At 32.1% G+C, this 16488-nt stretch overlaps 1 protein-coding gene across 1 annotated transcript; it reads left to right on the forward strand.

The window, feature by feature from the left end:
* The first annotated feature begins 929 nt into the window (after window positions 1-929).
* LOC127265983 (F-box/kelch-repeat protein At3g06240-like) lies at window positions 930-2063 on the forward strand. Its single transcript, XM_051296044.1, has one exon. It carries the CDS (start codon window positions 930-932, stop codon window positions 2061-2063), a length of 1134 nt encoding a protein of 377 aa, XP_051152001.1.
* Window positions 2064-16488: the final 14425 nt, after the last annotated feature.

The raw sequence follows: 16488 nt of genomic DNA on the forward strand, positions 1-16488 counted from the left end.
AAATCTTTAAATTTTATCATTTTATATAAAGCAACACACATGATTTGTTTGATTTTGGTTTAAATTTAATTTGTTTCATTTAAATTTAGTTTAAACATAATTTTTAATATAATATTTTGTAAGAAAAAATAAATATTTTTTTTTTTTATTAAAAATCACGGTGCAAATAAAATAATGATGACTTTGGTTTAAAACCAAAATTACATTTTTATTTATAGATAACACGTTAAAAATATTTAGTCTTTATAATGTATATCAATATATGTACTTAATGACGTATGACTATATTGTAAATAAACAAGCCATGTGTGAGTACAGAATTAATTAAATTTTGAGAAAATGTTTATATGATGATTCTTTAATTTTATTTTTATTTTAAATAGCAGAGTTTAAATATTTTCACTAAATTTTTGTTTCTTTACGTTGTATTCTAACACGTGTCAAATTAAATCCATGGGAGCCAATAGTTTTCTAATTTTAATGTTTATTTTTATTTTATTTTTTGGCATCAAACCAAGAAATCATTGTCACATATATATGATTTGAGCTAATTAAGCTAGCTAGTACCTAGCTAGTGATGATGCCCACGAATCTTGGCTGTTGATTATTTTGGCCAAATTAAGTTGGAATCTTAGCCACACAATTAATTGTCTTTCGATCTATCATGTATTTATTCCATTGTTGTTGTTCCAAAAATGTGGAGAAGTAGGAGACCTCTAAATTCACTTACAACCCCAAATAGATGTAAGGTTCTAATTTACAAGTTGGTTGGTTGGTTGGTTTGTTTCCTACTCTTGTTTTCTTGTCCATTCACCAACTAATAAAAAATGGACATTGATTTGGCCCTAATTAAAAGGACATGATGAGCACGAGAAGAGGTCGTCATAAATTAATTAATTAAATGGGAGGGAGATATATAGATCGATATCATGAAGCTGCCGGAGGATTTGGTTTTAGAGATCTTGTCAAGATTGCCCGTAAAATCGTTGGTTAGATTTCGATCCGTTTGTACATCATGGAATCATAGTATTGTTAAGGATTTCATGTTTGTTTCGCGGCATTATAAAAATGTCTTATTGAAACAGCGGGATCTCGAAACTCTGCTCATTAGTAGGCGCGATGATGGTACGAATAGACGAGTCATATCTTTGTTAGAAAATGATGATGGGAATGGCGATAACACCACAACACTAGTCAATCAAGAACCGCCTACATCGTTCTTGAATGACATATTCGGACATGTTAGATTGATTGGCCCTTGTAATGGAATCATATGCTTGTATGGATACACGGATCATATTGCTTTATGGAACCCTAGCATTCATGATTTCAAAATATTGCCGCGATCGCATGTGCTACGCCCTCTTCATGCTAGAATACGAGGTGGAGATCTCGGAATCGGATTTGATCCCACAACTTGCGATCTAAAAGTCATGCAAATCTTGTTTTGCATAACCTCTGATAATCACCTAACTTATCATGTCGAAATATATTCCTCAAGAACCAACACATGGAAAATATACCAGCACAATATCCCGGGTAATATCATGTACTACAATATTTGGAGCATGGTGTACAAAGACGAAACCTTTTGTTGGTGGGCTCAAGACGACGACAACAACAACAACAACAACAGCGAGATAATTTTGTCGTTCAACATGAGGAATGAAGTGTTTAGAAAGACACCATTGCCTCTAAACATCCAAGACTTAGGAGGACAAGATAGGACTACTAGGGCTATTTTGCCACTCAAAGAATCCATTGCTTTGCTTGTCTATAACCTCAAAGATTCGGACAAAGTTTTCGACATTTGGGTAGCGAACCAAGTAGGGATAGGGCGCGACGATTGGACGAGGTTGCCGAGTGTTGGCCCTATTTCTAATGTAGAGAGGCCTTTAGGGTTTTGGAAAAACAATGAAGAGTTGGTCTTGGAAAGTAGTAAAGGAGAATTAGTTGTGTTCAAAATTAGGGATCAAGAAATTAGCAATTTTGGGATTTATGGGAAGAGGAATAGATTGGAAATGGTTGCTTATAAGGAGAGCCTATTTAGGGTTAATATGTGACATATTCTAGGCTTTAATTTCTCACCTAATTTTATTTTATTTTATTTTTAGAATGAAATATGTATAGTACTTTATTATTTTAATACAATTTTATTATATATCGTATATAGTATATATTGTATAATCCATCCTCTTAGAAAAAAAAATAATAAAAAAAATTGCTTTCATACTTTTGCTTATACGAATATTATAGAAGTAATGTGCTTTATTTTCATTTTTAAAGTGCATTAAATAAATCATTAATTAAAACATTTGTTTGATTATAATTTCAAACGTCAATCACCACTATTCATGTATGTATATTTTGAAGAAAAGTTTAAATCAATACTTCATTTCAAATAAATTTCAAACAACAATCAAAATAAACTCAAAAGAAATTTTAAAAGTTTTTTACTTTTGTATATTTCTTATAATAATTAAAGGTTTGGGTGTATATTTTTTTTACAAATTAAAAATTCATATGCAATTTTTAATTAAAAAAATATATTACTTTTTTTATTTTATAAAATATCATATTAAAATATTATTTAAATTTAAATTTAATAGAAAAAATTTATAATTCAAAACCAAAATCAAAATTAAAATATATTCTACTTGATATGATTTTTTTTTAAATAAAAGAATATTAAATATAAGTATTTTGAAAAAAAAAATATATATATATATATATACTAAAAATATGTTTATAAATAAACCCAAACATCTAAAAGGCATTACACATGCGCATACCATATTATACACCTTAATAAATGAAGTTAACTTTTTATTAAATTAGGGAGACATCACTGTCTTATTTATCGGTTTGGACGCCAATATTGTATTTAAAAATATATAAATAAACAAAAACGTACACATATTTTTCCGATTACAAATCTATTGTAGTGGAAATTTGTTTAATGTTCTGGACAATGTCTTATTTGGTAGACTTATCTATTAGTTACATTTAATAATTAAATAATTGATTACAATGACTTTATTTGAGATGAGGATTTGTTTATTTGGACTGTGATTTGATTTTTAATTTAAATAGTATGAAATTTTGTGAAATATATATATATATATTATTTCATAGAAAACAATAAGAAATACAATAAAAAAAAACTAATATTTCCAAGTTGGTTTGAATATAGGTTAAGGTCTTAGACATAATTACTATTAATATATGTTCGAAGTCTCAAGTGATTATAATGATATTATTGTGTAGGTTGTCTGTAGCTTATTTTATATTTATGTTGGTATGTAATATTTGGACCCACTCATGTATTGCTACTTGAATTGATTGAGTGTGTGAGTGGCCTAATTTCTGCACTTTGATTTCATGGTTCCATATGCCAAAAAAAGGAGAGAATGTAAATTAAAAAAAAAAAACCCCTTGTTATTTTTGACATGTGGACAAATATAAATATATTTTTCTTTTTCCTGCAGCAAGTTTTCCTTTTCAAGTAGTCTGATATTGCAGCAAGACTATCACTACAACTGTGCTGCAGTCTGAATCTATGAGCTTGACATTATTCATTGTGTCCAAACTTTAAATGCCTACAAGAGTCAATTATTGTTGGGAAAGTGATTTATCAAACAAAACACATTCGAACACTTTAAAGGCCAATTTCCTAAGCGTCGGCGGTTCATAGTTGGAACAACGTTTTAATAACGAAAGACAATGCAGAACATAAAACAACAATGAGACAATGTGTTTGTTGACCCGGTTCGATTATCAACAAATTTACATCAAGGGATACCAATCCAGGAGAAATTTCACTAATCAATGCTGATTAAGAACAAAGACAACCACAACTTTTTCTACCCACACTTCTATCATGGTTAACCTAGGAAAATACCTCCGCAGGTTCACATTGTCACAAACGCGTACTGACAACAACCATACAACAGAACAACTTAGAGCCTAATCATCTTCTCCAGTTGGAACTCCATTATCTCCGATCTCCGTCGACCTCTCCGGTGGGTTTTAGTGTTAAACAACAGTTCAAAATATGGAGAAAATAGGGAAGAAGGGTGAGAGCACACACAATAATTTCTCTCTCTAAATTTTGGCTCTCAAACCTCAATCACCACCAAATTTTTTTGTCTCATTTGGTTGTATATACCATGTAACCTTGGAAAGAACAACCCCTTATTAATTTCCCTTCACATGAAATGAAATGAAGTGTTCTTCAATGATTCTTCACGAGTCTGACCATCCCCAAAATGTCATATTTGACTTTTGTAGGTATTTAAAGGTTTGGACACAATGGATAATGCTAAGCCCACAGTTTCAGATTGCACCATGGTTGTAGTGACAGCCTATATGCAACCTACGAATACTATAAAAAGAACTCTTGCTGCAGCATGAAGAAAGCATATTTGTCTATATGCCAAAAATAATAAGGGGTTTTTTTTTTTTCATTCACATTCTCCCCCTTTTTGGCATATGGAATCATGAAATCAAAGTGCAGGAATTAGGCCACTAATACACCCAATCATCCAAGTAGCAATCCATAAGTGAGTCCAAATATTATATGCTAACAGAAATATAAAATAGGCTACAGGCAGCCTCTACAATGATATGGTTGTAATCACTTCAGACTTTCAACAGAAATAACAACAACATATAAAATCAACAATCAACAAAGCAGACAACATCAGAACTTGGGCAACTCCCCCTAAAAATATGATCTCCCATTTTTCTGCATGACTACACCTTCGTGGGAGCAACTGGCAAAAAGAACAAATACCTTCAATTTGCTATAAATGATTGCAGCATCAACCTTATCACCATCACTAGCAACTGTTCCATTAATATCATCAAGATCATCAGCAAGAATTTCAGTTGCTTCACAAACAATTTCACTTGTTCTCTTTTCATGAATTCTTTCTCCTTTGATCCGCTGAAAAATGGTTGCAGCAACAACATCAACATCAACATTTGGCAGCAGCAACAACATCAACATCAATATTTGGCAGCAGCACCAGCATTAACAATAGCAACATAGGTTGATTCAGCTCAGTTTTGTTGCAGCAACAACTTCGCAACATCAATAACAATTCTTCCAGCAACAACAACATCACAAGGTCTGAAAATCCTTTAAAATCCATTGTAGGACTGAAATGTCCTCCACGTCGAATTAATCCACAACCAAAACATCAACCATGATCACTCTCCATTCCGCTAAAATAAGCATCAAATTTGATTCTCACTATTGCTCAATCAAATCTTTTCACAACACTTATTCTTTTTGGATTTTTCAAAAACAATCTTTCCAAATTATTTTCATTCTCCAATATTCATCAAGAATATCCCAATCAACATAAATATATTGAAGAATTTATTAAGCTCATGCATGCAAAATCAAGTAGGGTACGAATGCATACCCAAATGACGTTAAAACTTCTCAAATCGATTCGCATCAACACCTTCGTAAGAATATTTGCATTTTGATTTTCTTTGGGCATCCACACCAATCTGAATGTAACAGTTTTCTTCAGTCCTTTTGTAGGTCATCGAATGTTTCTTCCATTCATTATATCATTTGCTAATCGAAAACATTTTTTCAGCTGCATGACCAAGGCATTTGCAATATCCGCAGTCGTTATGTCTTGATGACGACAATTTAGCACTCTCTATTCTTCTATGATTTTTCTCTCAATTTCTATTTCTTCTTTTCTTTGAGTTCTGTTTCTTAGCCGGTGCTGATTTCTTCTCTGGAATTTTAACATCAGTCAGTAGATCACCCCACACAAATATAATGGGTTTGCTATGTGAAGATTCACAAAATCCAACTCCTTTGTGATCACCAAAAAGTTTTTCAATTGAAAGTACTTCATCCAATGTCTCTTTTCCTTTTCGAAATCTGTCATTTTCCTCTTTTAACCTCTGATTCTTAGACTTTAGTTTCTCTGATTCAACACATTTTTCATCAGCAATCTTCCTCAATTTTTTCAGTTCATCCTCAAGCTTTTCTTTTTTATCCTCAAGACAATATATTTTTTCCATCAATTCTTTTTTTTTTCACCACAACTTTCTTTTGTTCAGTTACCATCTCCTCATAGGCTTCGATCAACTCATCAACATCAAGTTCCTTTGACTCCTCGGTAGTTTATGTAGCAGAGACATCCTTTTCTTTACTGTTTTCTTCAACATCAGCCATGAAAGCCACAATTTCATCTTTTTCAGCTTGCTCCTTGACACATACAGTTTCCTTTTTATCATTGTTACTCCATATTGTTTGATATGTTTTTTCTCTATTTTCTTTACTATTGACATTCGAATTTAACCTGGCCAACACCACCACAACCATAGCAGGTAGGTTTTTGAATCGTCTCAGGTTTTGCAGACACCACAAACTTCTTCTTGAATCCACCATCAAAATTTTCTTTCGGTTTGTTGTAAGCATTTGGTTTCTGCTCAGGGTATTTTCGTTGTGAAGTGGATGTATTCACTCCCTGATAACCACTTCTATTATGGAATTTCTCACACTTCAGCTTGGATGCTCTTTTCTCACTAATCATTTAAGAAATTTTACAACTTAGCAGAGCCATATCCTCATCAGATTCAATCGGTTGCATGTCATCCACACTCAAATAGTTTGTTCCATCGAATAAAAGACGTCGAGAGGTTGAACCACCTTCTTTGCTCATTTTTGTAACTGTAAACGAAACTACTCAACGATTTAGAGAACACTGCTCTGAAACCAGATGTTGAATTTATCGAACAAAACACATTCGAACACTTTAAAGGGCCAACTCTCGAAGCGTGGGCGGTTCACAGTTATAACAACATTTTAACAACGAAAGAAAATGCATAACATAAAAACAATGAGACAAGGTGTTTGTTGACCCGGTTCGATTATCAACCAATCTACATCCGGGGGATACCAATCCAGGAGATATTCCATTAATAGTGCTGATTAAAGATAAAAACAACCACAACTCTTTCAACCCAAAAAACTATCATGGTTAACCTAGGAAAATACCTCCACATGTTCACGTTGTCACAAACGCATACTGACAACGACCATACAGCAGAGCAGCTCAGAATTTGATCATTCTCTCCGGTTGGAACTCCATTATCTACGATCTCCGTCGACCTCTCCGGTGGGTTTCAGTGTTAAAACAACAGTTCAAAACATGAAGAAAATGCGAAGAAGGGTAAGAGCACACACAATAATTTCTCTCTCTAAATTTTGGCTCTCAAACCTCACTCACCACCAAATTTTTTCTCCTTTGGTTGTATATATCATGCAACCTTGGAAAGAACACACCTCACATTAATTTTCCTTAGCATAGAAAAGGATGGAGTGTCTTTCAATGAATTTGCAAGTGTCTAACCATTCCCAATATAATATATCATATTTGACTCTTGCAGGCATTTAAAGTTTAAACACAATGAATAATGTCAAGCTCACAGATTCAGACTGTAGCACGGTTGCAGTGACAGCTTTACTACAATATCAAACTACTTGAAAAAAGAAAACTTGCTACAGGGAGAAGAAAAGCATATTTGTCCCAATGCCAAAAATAACAATGATTTTTTTTTTTCATTCACAATATAAATATTTAACAACTTTGGCCATATGCTTCAAAATTAAATAAAATTATTTCACTTTTTATAATAAAAACAAAAGTAATAAAATGAGAATATGATCGCCTCTTCAAAAAATTTTAAAAAAATAATTGATCTTTCTAATATTTAAATATATAGATATATAAAAGGGGTATTTAATACAAATAAAAGAACAAATCAAAGACTAAAAGTCCTACTAAAGTCAATTTACTAAAATAATGAAATGCTTCTAGTTTAGGAATGAAGTTAACAATTTTTACAGTAAATTTAATAATCGATAAATATTTAATTTCGCTAATTTTAAAATAAATTAGTTATAATTATCAATATTCCTCTAATAATCAACTTTTATTTACTTATTCGACAGTCAAAATACGTTCATTAGCTTCTCTAATTGAACCAGAACAAATAATTTATTAGTTCAACGGCATTCACTATTTATTAATAATATTTTTTAAAAATATTATATTAATTATTTTTTTCTCTCACAAAAAATTAATTAATATATATATCTTTGCTATTCCTGAACTTTTTAAAATTTTCAAAAATTTCAAAATTTATATTTAAACCGAGCCTAATTTTTTCAAATGAGGTTAAATATCTTGTATGATAAATTCACTTGAAAAAGGAAATGATTAATTAATAAATACAGATTTCTAATAATAATTGTAATATTTTTTCAAAAAAAAGTTACAATTTTTTTTTTAGAAAGGTGGTAGGAATATATATATATTTTTACAAAAATTTAACAATTCAATATAAGATGTTAATTTTTATATTATTAATACAATTCATCATACTTCATATAAAAATATTTAAATTAAAATACTTAAAAATACACACGTCAATATGTTCTTAATTTCATTAGGTGCTTGTCCGATAAAATTATTTATTTATAAATTATGTTGAAATTTTTTTAAATATAATGCACTCAGCACATATTGAAATTATATAGTAATTTACATGATAAAACTTCAAATAAAAATATACTTGCATCCATGGTGAATTCTTCAGTGCGAAAATACAAACACAAACAGTTGGTATTATAGTCTTTTTTAACTAAATCACTGAATAGATCATTTGTATTCTATTCGGGAGAATAAAGAACAATGATTGATTTAGTGTGTTGGGAATCATAATCAAATAATCTTTATATGACGATGAATAGGTTATCCATAATCATCTAATTGATATGCTATCCGATATCTACTCAATTTACTATATATCAATAAGTTAGTAAATTAACCCATTCCATTATTAAATCTACTTTAAGTCAATTAAATAAATTGATTTATTTTTATAATTAGACCACCTAATTTAAGTCAAACAAAATCAATTAGAATAACTAATATAATTGTACATTACTATTTGTCCATATTTAAATAATAAAATTTATATTTTTCTAACAATCTACCACTTACACAAATATTATTTTTTGGGCAATTATATTATCAAATTGGTGGTAGTTTAGTTTTTTCATGAATTAAATATAGGTAGCAAATATTTGCTTCTTAGGAAAAATCATTTATGATAATAATAAAATATCATTAATCATTCTAAGACTTCGTAGGAAATGGACACAAATATTAGTGTGAATAAGTTTTAAGACATTTTTATCTTTCTCAACTCATAATTTCTTTATGTTTATTTACTTCTCTTTGATGCACTCAACATATATTGAAAAACTTTGTATTCGATTAAGGATTTCATCGGATACAAGTCTTAGGATTTTCTACTTTGAAATATGACACAAGCGTTTGTTCCATAAAACGACAGAATCCTCTAAAAAAATTTTTATCTTTGTACCTCTTGATGATGTGTACCGTACAAAACTATTAAAAGTTACAAAATTAAGCATATAAAGATTATGAATTAAAGAATCATCCCCAATAAATTTTAGAATCTTGAAATAGACTAACTTTATATTGTCCACAAAGATGAATTTTTCATATCACTTAGCAATGGGCTCCACGGGCATCCTTGAAAAGACACACTTATGTGAGTAGTGACTTATGAATCTGTCGACCAAGTATCTTTAGGTAAAAAAGATAAATTAACCTTAGAACAAACCAAAATTAATTGCATACCCTGCTTAATACGCCACGCTGTGTACTTAGAGCAACATTTCTTCATGTGCTCCAAATTCTTGCAAAAGAAATATTTTGATTCCATTTGTTTCTTCTTCTATTTCTTTGAAGCATCAACCACAATAGTTTTAGATTTCTTTCTTTTCTTATCTTGAGCATTAAAGGCCAGATGAGCACTTTCATATTTGACTCTCTACACTCTTTTTTTCCTCTTGCACACTGTTATGCTAATTTCAAGATCGACAAGCTTACTATTTACACAAAACATACAAATCTAAAGAAACTTAAAGAATATTATATATATCGAAAGCAAAAGCGCTCGAACTCAGTTTACCCAAAATGTATCAACTGAAACCAACTATCGCATACAACCTAGACCCAAAACCATAACCGACATCCACAGAAATGCAACAAACAAGTGAATCGAACCCCAATATAAGAAAACATCAACAATCTATGTCTAATTTCATCGTGGATAAACAAATACACCACAAAATAAAAAGAAGCATAAATCGAGAAAGTAAACTGAAGAACAACCTCGGAACAATCTGAACATCGAAAGCGCTAGTCGAATCTACAGCTTTGCCGGACAAAATCATCGGAAAAACCCAAGGGAAGATCGATTAGAAGACGTCGGGCAGATACGGTTTTCTGTAGAGAGGAATCATGATGTGAATGAATGAATAACTGAGCAAGTTCAGGAAGCTAGCAGATAACATATCAGATTAGGAAGCCGATCCAAAGGTTTAGAGAGAAACCCTCAATCCAACGGCCATCAGTTAGTCTTGCATTAGACCAGGTTGGGTCACGGTTACTGGATCCGGGTTTCGGGTGAGTGGGTTGGGTTGTGTGCTAATGGGTCTCTGATAACTCCAAATAATAGCATATTCTTTGCTTGATAAAACTGTGTATTATTTAAAATTTTATGTAAAAATCATCATAATATCTGATTTATGACATACTTTATTGAATTTTTTCATTTGGTATGATCCAGAATGTGTCTGTCGAGATTATTAACATTTTTTTGGCCTATTCAAGCGATATTTCTGGTCCAAAAAAGCAAAGTATTGGAATCCAAGCGATGGCATTTTCGCTCAGCAAACGACACTCTTGCCGCTCGTGCTAGCACCAGCGACCAGACATCCACCGCAGCAAAGCGAGAGTGAACCACTTTAGAAATTCATTAAGTGTTCATCTCTCAGCAGTCTAGCCATTCCAATATTAGCCAACGACGAAAGCATCACTTGAATTGCATTGATGCCCTCTAGCCATCTAGGCAAGAGAGGAAGGTCTGCGCCCTTACATTCTGAAGAGAGCGAAGCGGCACCCAGGGAGTTATGTCCGGTGCAACTGCTTCAACAGATTAACTGCCATCAACTGCCTAACTGCCCAAACAATTTCAACTGCCGCTCAACTGCTTTGCAATTTCCATTTTCGTAAATCTATAAATAAGACCAAAATTCTTTTGTAAAATACATATACACACGCATACATATTTTCAAGTGTTGATTTCTGTAGAGCTCCAAAGGGAGTTCTATAGTTAGGAATGACCAAAGGAGTTGAGACTTTCTGCTCCTCTGGCAGCTACCTTTATTTTTTTTTTAGATTAGTTTACTGCTCTGGACCTACTTTGATTTATTGTCTTTAAAATGTAGAATTTTACTGCTTTCTATAATAAGGAATGAAATATCAAGATTTTTCTGCTATCGTTTCTATTCAAGAGTCATATTTGCATTTAAATGTAAGGATTAGAATCCTATTTCGCTGCGGAAGAACATAAGAGAATCAACTATTTTAGCCTAGTTTCTCGTCGTATTTATAAACATATTCTAGGTAGTTCAACATAGCTAAGTACACGAGAGCCTTGTCAACCTGTTTAGTTGTTGTTCCGAATTAGATTATGATTAAAAGAGGTAACACAAGGGTAAAACCACTAATGGGACAGAGATTGAGATAATTTACTAGGCATAGGTGTGGATCTATTAGGCCACAGAATTTCTAGTGACAATAGATTCTCTTGCGTATAATGTTCTGATTCTGGGCGTCATTGAAGTCTTATTGTAAATCCCTTAAGGTCAAGTATCGGTTAAGTCATTTTCTATTTTAACAGTCTTTATGCAATTATATTTACTTCCTCATTCGCTTACTTCATCCATGAGAACCTAGTCATCTATTAACATACACCTCAAACACAACATTATCTGAACATCATCACCTTTCGCCTATTATCATAAATACTTATAACTATAATCAGCTTCCCTTCGCCTCCGCTCACAACCGCTTTCGATGCATCTATCACTCGTTCACTACCTCCACTGCGCACACACCCGATCGCTCCGCTTTACTTGCTTTCCTTTACTTTCTGTCTTATTTAATCTTCGGCTCGCTCAAAAGCGAGCCATCTTATTGTTTTCCATTGTGCATCACCAGTATTTCAATTCTTGATTTAAATTTCGCGACTTAAAATCTCTGTGTTCTATTTGGAAACTCACTAGTTAAAGAGTATAAATAATTTTGATATTGCGATGTAGGGTTGCAACTTCATTTTCACCATCTATATCTGAATATGTCCAATTATACACATTCCATCCAAGAAATTCATAAGAAATTCCCTACTTTAACTTTAAACATCATCAAATCACTTTTGAATCAATCTCCTAATTTCATTGGTCCAAAACTTCACAAATCTTCATATTTTTTGACATGGAGAATGTGCTTTGACGGATGTCATCACTGTCCAAGCAACCAATGCTTTCAATCTTTTAACCTGCAGACTTGTTAACAAGATTAGTATTCACAAATTTTATACATCATACAAAAACAACAACAAAACAATTTTAAAACATTAAATTGCAGTTTTAAAGTTTCAAAAACATTTCTAATAAAAAATATCAATGTACACTGTTTTCTTACACAAATTGAATTTGGTAACCAATAAAAATTTTGTTCCCATCTCCGTAGGGTTATATTCGAATGTATTCTTTTTAAGTTTTAATTAGCCTTTTGACACTACATCACGTATAAAATGAAACCTAATGTATATTTGTGTTTAATATAATCATGAAAGACTGGACTTTTACAAAATTGTATACTTGATTGACTATCCAAAACCATTGTTACGTCATTGTTCAAGTATTTTAGTTCATTTAAAAGTCCTTTCAGCTACAATGCTTCTTGTAAGCTTCAATTATAGCAACATATTTCGAATCCGTCGTAGAAAGAGCCACAATATGTTGTAATTGAGGTTTAATTAATGCAACCACATAACGTAAACAAGTAAGACGTGTAGACTTCCGAGTGTACCCATCATTTGTATAGTTAGAATGAACATAGCCAATCAATTTAATATCATTCACATATCTATCAAACATCAAGCCTATATCTAAAGTACCTACCAAATACCTTAAAACACATTTAAGGGCATTCCAATGCTCCACTCCCGGGTTAGACATATATTGACTTAAACTACTCACTGCATAAGCTAAATCCGGTCTAGTACATACAATCAAGTTCATGATTAACCCTATAGCATTTGAATATGGAACATTTTTCATGTAGTTTAAGTCACTTTGAGATTTCGGGCTTTGGTCTTTAGTTAAAACTAAGTTCGAAGCTAAAGGCACAGTAGAGGATTTTGTATCACTCATAGAGAACTTATTCAAGATTTTCCTAATATAAGAAAATTGATTCAAATATAGGACATAGTTCTTCTTATCTCTAACTATGTTCATGTCTAATATCACTTTCGCATGATCTAAATCTTTCATTTCAAAGTTCTTGCTTATATATGTTAATGATATGCTTGTAATGAATCCCAATGTAGATACTATCAACAATATGATAGTGTCTTTATAACGTTTGTCATGGATGCAGCGATGGACAAAATGCGATAATAAAATTCATTGGTGCAAGGTAAGTCTATATCTAGTAAATATGTATTTGAGATTTGGTTAAATCACGGCCAAAATAGGTGAAGTATGTTGAGAATTTTGATTGTTCGAGGCCTAATTCCAATGAATTTCTAAATAAATAAAATAAGATGACCCAGTCCTTGGTCCGGCCTACCGTATCAGCCCAAACCCTTTAATCAAACCCAAATTCATATCCCCAATACCCAAGTCCAAACCCTCTTAGCTCATTAGTTAGTAAGTTGAGGGTTTGTTAGGGTGAGTTAGTTTTACAGAGTAAAACCGTAAATGAGGTTTTGGGGGGAATAGAGAGAGGGTGAGAAAAGAGGGAGAGGAAAACTACAAATTCTTGGTGAGTTTCGATGAGCATTTTCTAGTGAGATTAGGAGCATTTACGAGGCTTAGAGTGAGAGCCGACCTCCAATCTTGCGGTGTGGTTACCATAGGCCATTCGCACTATGGAATGAGCCAAAAAATATCGTCCCTAACGCTGGTGAAAGTTCAGAAAAGATTGGTACGGATCGAAGCTAATCAGAGTTGTTTCGGTGATGAAGATAGTTGTAGGAGTTCGATGTCTATGGAAGCGGTCTTCATGAGTGCCACTGCTGCTATCCGATGAGAGGAAGAGGTTGGTTGGGTCTTTTTAGAGCTTGGAGTTCATTGTTGTTGTTTGGTGGAGATTCGGAGAAGACGATCAGAGATGTTGTCGATCATCCAATTGGAGTTGTTGTTCACCGCCGGAGAACTGCTGCGGAGGAAGAAATTCCAGTCGCTCATAGCCGCCAACGGCCGAAGGACATCCGCAGGCGCTACTTCATTCCGAGAGGTAGAAGACGTCATCAATCGAATTAGGCATCTTCAATTTCTCTCGCGGCTTGAATCGAGAATGAAAAACATAAAGTAAATTGACTTCAATTAAACTGTATCTTGGTATCTATTTGTTTATGTTTTGATTTCATTTTTTCAGAAAGTATTAGTCAAATATTAATTATGTTTTCAATTTCATTCAGTATTAGTTTAATTTGGTTTATTCGAATTTTCTTTCGATAATTCATGTCGTATTTTGTATACGAAGTACTCTTCGAATAATTCAAAGATACATGAATAAATTCACAACGCACACATTAAAAATATAAGTTCACTAAGGGACCATTTGTCCTTCTGAATATTATATTTCACCTTAAATTGTCCAATGTGTGCAGGAAGTCAGATCAAAACTAAGTGCACAGGAAAGTATTCCGACAACTTTAATTTTAATACATTTGAGTTTTAATGCAATATAGGATATTTCCATAAGATACTCTCGTATGTTCCCCTTGCCTTTATGCCGCATAGAGATGATTGTAGACAAAAGACTGTTTGTCTCCGCCTTTTCATCTTTGGCAAAGTATTGTTTAACAACTATAAATAATTATTTTGTTTCACTCTCTGCAATAGAGCTTCAAAACGCCTCTGGAATGAAGTGCTTCATGATCATCATGCACATTCGATTCGACCGATCTCACTTCTCAATTTAAGACTCATTAGGCTCTGCCTCGGTGGTGATGGGTCAGTCGAACCGAAGACAAAATCCAAATCCATACAACCAAGAATGATTACTACGATTTTCTTTCAAATCTTATATTTCGTCCCATTAAACATTGAGATGTTATTAACTTGAGCATAAATATTAGGATAGTAGCAATAGAAACTATGAAAAGAACAATATAAATACTTACTAAATATTCATGTCATTAATAAATCGTACGTGAACAAAATATGGGTACATAAATTGGGGACTCATCCCAAGACAACCGGTGTATTATTAATCTTGTCGGATGACAGAAAATTAACTATAAATGTATTCTTGGTGTACCAATATAAGTCCTATCAAACATAAGGCTATTGAATGATCGTCAAATATTCACATGAATAATACAAATAATTATCACATACTTATCATCACATATGTGTTATTATTCGATCAAACTGCGTTTATCGGAGGACTGCTCACATAATGCATATATAATTTCACACTATATCTATGTAATCTCAATAAAGTTGATCTCCATACACAGAGGCTGAAGACGAAACTTGATGCTTCAATTTACAATATTGCTAAATTACTAGACCAATTAAATAAAATATTATATTCAATTTGATGACACAAAATATCTCCCCAATTTGAAATATTATTATAATGAAGGGAGTGATGCTATAAATCCCAAAAATTGATTTAAATATATACATAACTTACCCAACAAATTAACACGGAAATTTTATCAATTTAGTTACCACTACAAAAAATAGTATATTTGTAACGGAATTTCGTCTATAAAGTTCACGTAACTAACATAATTTCTTCCCTAATTCTGTCTCTAATGTCATTAGTAATGAAAAAGTGAATTTAGGGACAAAAAATTCTCGTTACAAAAATAATTAGTGTACATTATGGATTTTGACATCCCGTTATTTTTTTAAATAATAATAATAAACAATTAAATAAATGAACCAATCAATTTCGGAGAAACATTTCACAACAAAATATAAATTGTTTCACATGCACAACGATCGTATCATCTAACGATAATGTGCAAAATCAATTTTAAATATATATATGTATATTTTTAGAAGATTAAAAATTCTATAAATACATATAATCGTATATGAATTGCTCAGATACTACTTATTGGAGAAACTTTATATATAATGCACTAGACACATCTTCAATTCATATGATCTTATAACGATTTGTATGATAAAACCTCAAATGAAAACAAACCTGGATCTATGGAGAATTTCTCGTTTAGAAACAACGAACTTGAACGGTTGACATTATGACATTCCTCAACTAAATCAACGAATGAGTCTTTTGTATTCTATTCCGATGA

The sequence above is a fragment of the Andrographis paniculata genome, unplaced genomic scaffold (assembly GCF_009805555.1).
Source record: "Andrographis paniculata isolate CXL003 unplaced genomic scaffold, ASM980555v1 Contig74END, whole genome shotgun sequence".
Lineage (NCBI taxonomy): Eukaryota > Viridiplantae > Streptophyta > Magnoliopsida > Lamiales > Acanthaceae > Andrographis > Andrographis paniculata.